At 31.6% G+C, this 8582-nt stretch overlaps 1 protein-coding gene across 1 annotated transcript in view; it reads right to left on the minus strand.

Moving 5' to 3' along the window:
• LOC108688766 overlaps positions 1 to 7652 on the minus strand; it is a 33127-nt gene extending 25475 nt beyond the window's left edge. Inside the window, exon 1 of the mRNA XM_018195156.1 lies at positions 7224 to 7652. Within this exon, the coding sequence (XP_018050645.1) occupies positions 7224 to 7419 (196 nt within the window). The 5' untranslated portion in view covers positions 7420 to 7652. The remainder of the gene's footprint in view (positions 1 to 7223) is intronic.
• Between the last annotated feature and the right edge of the window lie 930 nt (positions 7653 to 8582).

Consider the following 8582-nt stretch of genomic DNA (forward strand, 5'->3'; position numbering starts at 1 on the left):
ATTTGCATACATCATATATAATAATATAATCGAAAATATAATAGATATATATTAGGATCTAATGAACATGAATGAAAGCGTGAGAGGATAATTATAATTAAGAAAAATTTTATGATAAGTATAATATACAAGTATCTATCTTATCATAAAATTTTTCTTACATGATAATATAATATCTAGAAAATAAAATAGCATTCTAAATTAAACAAAAAATGTAACCATTATATAGCTTATTATTATATAGAAAAATAAATATTATAATGTTCTCTATTCGTACATGACTACGTATATGACACGACGTGACATGACATGTGAAATGTACACTGTAAATATAATCGTAACTAGTGTGTGCCAGACATTTCATTTTCATCATCCAAGTATAAATACTTTGGGAAAAACATATCGACATACGGATACTGGTGCTAGAAAAATAATATATATTTAGGTTCCAATGTACCTTAAATTCTCAAATGTACCTTAAACGTATTTTAAATGTAATTTTAAATGTATCTAAACATCTACAAGTGGTTTTATTTATTAACATAAAATTTCAGAAATAGATATTTATGATTTCATGTATCGGCACATAATATTTGCGTATTATATGTATTTTATATGTACCTACATGAACATACATAAATATTCTATGCGATAAGTTTAACATGTTATACAATAAAATGAAGAAATACTTCTAAAGCTATTAATTAGTTTTATTCAAATAATTCATAATTCATTTAACATTTATACATTACGTCAAATTTAATCCGTCGTTACATTATATCGTAATGTATACTTGGAAAACTCAGGAAAAATTTCATCTCAAATTACTTAAAAATAATGAAATTTAAAAATATCAACCGAAATGAAGGGTATTTAACGCATCATCATCGGAAACAAGTTTAAATGAAGAATCCTTATAATAATGCATTATATTCCGTTACGAACGAGTCTTCGTACCAGTAAATGACTCCCGCGTATACGCGGACTATAATTTTTAGAGAAAGGTCGTATAGAGAGTGGAGTCGCAGAAGGGGCAGGTTGAGTGAGAGCCAGGTAAAGGCCATTGCACTCCCGGCTCGAAAACTCCTGGCCCTAGCGGTATCTTATGCCTTTCTCTTCTCTTCCTCCCTCCTATTCTCCATCTCTCCCTCCTCTTCTCTCCCTCTCTCTCTATTACATTTATTCGCTGTATGTGTGTGTGTGTGTGTGTGTGTGTGTGTGGGTGTGTGGGTGTGTGTGTGTGTGGGTGTGGGTGTATGTGTGTGTGTGGGTGTGTGTGTGTGGATGTGTGGGTGTGTGGGTGAGTGTGTGTGTGTGGGTGTGTGTGTGTGTGTGTGTGTGTGTGTGTATGTGTGTGTATACTACGCTTCTTGCACCGCGACACACATACCTACGCTCGTTCAATCATTATACGACCGTGCGCATGTGCGTTATTTTGTCCACGGTCACGTTGTAGTACCGCTCTAAGGAATCAACCATGACGCGTCATCAATCGGATCTGACATAAACGCGCAATGGATTCCATCGATCAACAACCGGACCCGAATATAATGGCACGCTGACGAGCGAGAAAAACAATGTTCGATGCGCCTGTAACCATCTGTCGCGATCAAATTGTCATTTTGCTTCCCTTAGTGAAGTATTTTGTTTCAAATCATCTCTTATCGATTTTGAAAATCTTACTAAATCTTATCAAAACGAGAAATTGGATATTGGTGTTTTAATATTAACGAGGTGTGATTATATCTTTGAATAAGATTAAATTACTAATTTATTATTACTTTAATTCCTTTTCACTAAAATAAAATTATTTTTAAGAAAAAACAGATATAATATTTTAATAATTTTTTTACCTTTATAATTTTTTTACCTAATAATTTTTTTTTACCTTTTTAGTTAAAAATCATTTAAGTACTTGAAATAAATTTTTAAACATTGCAGAAATCAGAGGTAGAAATATTCTTTTATCATAAATTTTTAGATTATATAGATGTAATTTAGAGATAAATGCCGTTAAATTAGAAAAATAATAAGTTATAATATATAATTTTCCATTAAATGTCTGAGAGATCAAGTTAATATTTAATAAAAAACCTGTTATTGATGTTAAAATTATTAGGTCTATTTATAAAATTAGAGAATATTATTCGTAATAAATATGTAAAACATAATTGTGTATCATAATAAGGTGTAGAAAAGAATTTCTATCTTACATCATAATAATTGATTCAATCTTCCGATTCAACGAGCAACAATAACGTAACGCATATAAGGAAGAAAAAGACGAAAGAAATGCGTCCCGCATTGTTTATGGCTTATCGACTTCATCGCAGAACTTTCTCGACAGCCCCGTTTCTCTGTCCGTAATTAACAGCTTCCCAACGTGCATCGTCGCGTTACACACGATGAGAACAACAAATGTATGAGTGCGCATGTGTGTGTGTAATAGTATTCCTGCCATTTGTAAAACGCAGGGCTCTTGTCACAGGTAACTACATACCTGACGTATCTTGTATGCAAATGATCGTATCTTATGTACTGATACAGGATGAGAAGAAAATTGCTAATTAACGTTTATTTTCTAAAAATAAAGCTTTTTAAAATTTATAAAAATTTTCCTTATAAACGAATACTTGCATTCATTGTACATAAAATGTCCCTAAAATAGATTGTCAAAGGAGAATGAGTAAAATTATCAGATTTTGGCCTAAATAATGGAATCTTTTTTATGCATGTGTGTGATTTCTTATATTTTTTAATGTGCTGAATCTTTAGCTTGAATAATTTCAAGCTAAACTGATGGAAAATATTGAAAGTTGGAAACAAAGATTAGATTTTGTGCGAAATTGTGCTATTTTTAATGCAATTTTCAACATGTTCCCAATAGGTCAATTTAAAATAAATGTTTGCAAATGATTCAGCACAGGAAAAAAATATAAGAAAAAAAATTCTATTATTTATGTCAAATTCTGATAATTTTACTGATTAGGAACATATTCAATTGTATATTTTTTCTCATAAGGATGACAGAATATTATATCCTACTCTGTTGCAGATTTAAAAAATTCATTCTCTCTTTAAATTATAAATATTTATGATCTGTGAAGTTTTATAAGAATATAATTCATAAATGATTAATCTTAATGAATTTCTTTTTTTCTTAAAAATATGGTCCAAAATGGTTTCTTTTGCAGCTTCTTTTCATTCCTGAGATAAATAAAAAGTCTGCTCCTAAAGTTTATTTCAGGGATATATATGTATATATAGATACACATCCGTGTCCAATATTTAGTGACAGCGTCATATGGTAGCAGACACCTGCTACGCATAGAACGCAGTTATACGTATGCGTGTGCGTACATGGTTGTATAATGGCTACGAGTTTATCGAACGAGGGAAGAACGAATGTGGGAGCGTGTTATTTCTTGGCGCGACCGAGAGACTTTATTCCTGGAGATTTTTCTCCCGCGTCAGGTCGGAAGAAGCCGTTGAGGAGAGAAGTATTGTATTATTTTTCTTTCCACGATGCTTCTCGATATGCATACATATACGCGAAACGAAGAACCCGGACAATAGCGAAGGGAAACGACGATGAGAATCGTGCGTATGAGAAATATATATTATTTAATTTCGCGCATTGCTCGAATTTCAGCAGATCTGTTGTGACTATCATGGTAGACTACATAATGAATAAAGTGTCATACCGAAGTTATTATCAGTTGATACGCGCGATCTTAGCAGCATCGTTATGCGGCATCCTACGCAGAATATCATCGACAAAAAATTACGTATGCTGTTGTATTTAGCTCAAGAAAACCGTACATTATTGAGCAACGTCCGTTTCGTCAACGTTTTCTTTGAAATATCGCATTCTTTTATCACGATATATAATGATGGATAATGAGTGTCGCGACGATACGCCTTTCGTATCGAAGATGAGAAACGAGCACGTTTATTTAATCATATATGAGCCACTTATTTTAAAATTTCATTACTCAAAGGAATCATCATCATAAGTGAAAATTTGTAAGAGTTGACTTACAATATGTCATTGGTAGTTCATACACAGAGAACATTTTTTCTTAGAGTTTATCCTGAAAATATGATAGTCATGACAACTTTGCATTTCGAAGAATTTTAATATTAATTCATTAATAAAACTACAATAAAGTATAAAATAAGTTTGATTAATTTTACCGAAGGGGATATATTATATCACAACTACCATATTTTCAGAATAAATTTTAAAAGAAAATTCTTTTCGTGTACAAAAGAATTCATAGAGAAGCATGTATCGCTCATTTACTTATACAACAACGATATAGTTCAAAAATTGTCATTATTACTTATAAAAGAAGCAGTTGTTTGTAAAAAAAAAGAATGGGAATTAATATAAAGAAAAAAAAAACATATTTTAAAAGTACATTATTATTCCTGTACAATCAGTTATTATATTCAAATTATATTTCGGAAATAATATTCTAAAGTTTTAATCATTCAAAACTTATTTTCTAGAAAACTTTGAATTGTGTCATTGTTGTATATAATAAGTGAAATGTAATGATAAAAAACATACAAATTAAACAAAATATAACAATATTTTGATACTAAGATTTAAAAAAGTTCAAAATTAATTTTTCACCTATTTAAAGCTTCAATAGAATAATCCAGACAATTCCGGAATGGAGAATACGTAATAATAAGTATAGAAGCGGTATACGCGCAAGCGATAAATTGCTCTCGTTAACGAGAATGAAGGAAACATCGTGTTGACGCGATTGCGCAAAGAGTAGATGGACTTCGCAGAAATTATGTGCGATTCTCGAGAAGAACATTGAAGTCGAAGGCTGAAACTATCTCCGCAGCACTGTTGCTGTAACTATTAGGCAAGAGAAAAACAGGTCGGCGAAAGGTAAAGATAGACGAGGAAAAGCAGTACGCGTAACGCAGCTGTAAAAATGAACTGCTGGAATTAATTGACTCGATATATAGAGAGCCGTATGCTTTGAATTGGATCAAATCCGTTACTACTCCGTAAAACGTGTTTTGATTATACTAGGCTGATATGAATGAACGAAGGAAATGTTTCTGGCTCCTTGAATATATTTAATACGCTCTACTTGCGACGCGAAACCGTTGAAATCCTCTCGATGTTGGAAATACACTGTTCGTCGTGAAAAACAACATATCTTACAACAACGATAATTGTGCATCCTTGATCCGTCTTGGAATGACATGAACGTTTCTTGTGTAAAAAAGAAGTATAAGTTATAGCTATAAATTTAGAAAAGCTGATTAATCTTGTTAATCAGTATAACTTGCGTAATGTAAAAATGAAGTCATCATGTATTATTGGTATATATATATATATTTTTGCGTAGTATCTTTAAAAGAAAAATATATCTTCGATTATCAAATATTATATTATATATTTATTTATCGAAAGGATCTTATTTTACTGAAAATTTTGATACATAAATATATTACGTTGATTAATTATCTTTGTACAAGATAAAATCAAAATGTACTTATGTAAATACTTGTACAATGCAGTAAATTTTTAAAATAAATTTTTTAAATAAACGTATTAAAATTTTTCAAGAAGAAGAATCTTGAAAATTTAAGTTTGTTCGACTTTTATTATGACCAGTAATCAATTTTAATTTATAGAAAAGGCTTTTAATTAAAAAACATCTTTAATTAATTTGCATTTGAAGCACAATTTCATTTCGTTATATTTTATCTTTGAATATTAACTAGACAGTCATTGTACATTCCATATCCGTTTGTTCATTTATTACGAAAATAAATCTAATACAGCGTAATATCCAATATCCTTTGATGATCCCGTTACGTGCTTTAAGACTTGCATTGGTAATCAGTACATCGTCGAAATGAGATTTCTGACTATCGATCATTCTACGAGATGCTCGAACATTATTGCAAGATAAGACATCCAGTTTTGTATGACATTTCCTCTATTACTCGATATATAAGACAAAGTATTAGAGAGGTGTTCTCTAATAAGCTTAATCACAAATAAAAGTTCATCATAATTTATAAAAAAGAGAAATGATAAAAAGCGTGTTGAAATGCTTTACGCCAATATTATTATATGTTACGTCGATCAAAACTAATCTAGTTTTATGATTTTTTATGATTTATGAATTTAAATAACAGATAAAAATAAATCTAATTAAAAGAATTTTTACATTCGGTCAAAACGGATCTTAAAATTTCTGTGCGAATTTTTATAGATATCTGATCTGTAAACAATGCGTCGAAATCTTTTTGAAACGCAATCGTAAGCAGAAGTAGAGTAGTAATATCGCTTATTAAATTGATAAGCGATATTTAATAATTTTTTATGCTAATATAAGCATCTTTATAGAATATTAATAATCAGATGTTAAGAGAATCTTAAATTTGCGAATAATTTTATTAATATTAATGATATTATTAATAATCAGATGTTAATGAGAATCTTAAATCTGCGAATAATTTTATTAATATTAATTTGATGTTAATGAGAATCTATTATCTCAGCCAGAATATGAACCTGAACTTCCAGACGGACGTCATACCAATTCAACCACCGAGGCTGAGCTAATTTTAATTAAGATGCCTGTCACAAGGCATGCTTATAAGGAAATTCAAATTTGAATCTTAGCTGAGATATTTTTCGCAATAAATTCTTGATAATATTTCAAAGATGCTCATTAGTATTATTAAATCGCTTTGCTTATCAATTTACTTTGTAACATTATATACTCCAGCTTTTTTTAATTTAAGACTATATTTTTACTATAGGATTGACAAATAAATCGGGAAGAAGTTTGCTTGAACTTGTAAGATTCATACAAAAATATTATCAGACATCAATATCTGTTTTAATCGAATATGATCTTTTTCGCTTATTTGTGTTAACCTAATTTTCTTTCTTCACATATATTATTAATGTTATTAATATTACAGATATAAAAAGAAATAGTAAAAAGTTACTATATATAAAATCTTCATTGAACATTATAAAAGCTTCATTGAACTTAGACAGCGTTTCCTCTTTTTCCGATACAAACTCAAAAAAATGTTCAGGTCAGCTTATCGATCACGCCAAGTTCGCGAAAAAACTCGGTAGCCTACATAGCCACAAAATGAGTCACGTATATGAGAAGCAGGGCTTAATTAATAAAACTGATCACGCGCGCCGGACAATGACTCACCGTCAGGATTGGTGAAGTATCCCCAGGTGGGAGTCGCAGTGGTCGCCGATTGCACGACCAGAGCCACGACGCTCAGGGCCAGAGCGCCGGCGGCACCCCGTGCCGCGACGGCGCGTTTTTCGCTCCGCTGCGGATCGGTAGTCGTCGTGGCGATCGCCCTTACGCCTTGACGAGTGTTTGAAGAATTGGTTGCCATTCTTCATGCCGTTCGTATTCTTCGATAACGTTCTGCCAGCTTTACATCGATGACGAGTTTACGACGAGAGTTCTCTGCGTTGTCGCGGATGTGAATTGATCACGTTGATGTCAATGGCTTTGGTATCTTCATCGATAATATCGTATGCGATTTATAGAGATTTGCATGAATCGACGAACATATCCTATTAAATCCTTTCTCAGCTTGGAGATATCAATTTATTACAAAATGAATTTTTTTAACGTCATCAATATGTCGATATATTATTAATATATTATTAATATATTTTAAAATGTGATCGAAAATCAAATGTTTCAAATATCGGCACGATTCGATACTCTTGACAATCGATTTTTCCATTTAAATGCTCAAAGTTGTGTTCATTGTTATTCATCGTTGAGAAGTAAAATATCTTTATCTTCTTTTAATATAGATTCTGTTTAGATTCTTCCGATTTTTATTAGAAATTATAGACTAGAGTACGATATATATCCATATTCTGGATATAAACGAATTAGTAATCTAAATTTTGTCGACAATCAATCTTATTTTTACTTATTTCTTCTTGAAGATTCGCTCGATTCGTTGATAACAATACAGTTTCGATCCTTCAATCGTGAAGCATTCTCAGCATTTTTTACTGTCTGTCTTTGACTTTGATAGTAAACTCAACGATTTTTGATAAATGTTAGCTTCTTCAGGTGTCAAGTAGTTTCTTCAATCTTCAGATGTCATCAGGTAGTTTCTTCAATCCCGAACGTCGTCGTCGTCAATACAGTCGATAATCGAATCGTGTCGACCGCGTTATCACGTACATACGCACGGAATCGATAAGCCGGTAGCCTGAAAAAAGAAGGGGTGACAGAGGTGGTGGTGGCTGATGGCTGGAGTTCGAGGGAATAAGGTGCGGCAGAGTGCATGAGAAGTGCGTATTGAATTAAGCGAATTTCACATTCTATGACATTGTTTCCTCGTATCTTCCTCTTTATTCACATATACACACACAGATACACATATACGCACACACACACATACGCGCACACACACATACACTCAAAGCTTTGAATCAGATATCACAATGAATTTGTTTGTTGAATCTTTTATGTTCTATCCAATTTCTGCTTTATCTATAATTCCTGGAGTTGTCACATACCTTTGAATAC

Source organism: Atta colombica, unplaced genomic scaffold, assembly GCF_001594045.1.
Source record: "Atta colombica isolate Treedump-2 unplaced genomic scaffold, Acol1.0 scaffold238, whole genome shotgun sequence".
Taxonomy (NCBI): domain Eukaryota; kingdom Metazoa; phylum Arthropoda; class Insecta; order Hymenoptera; family Formicidae; genus Atta; species Atta colombica.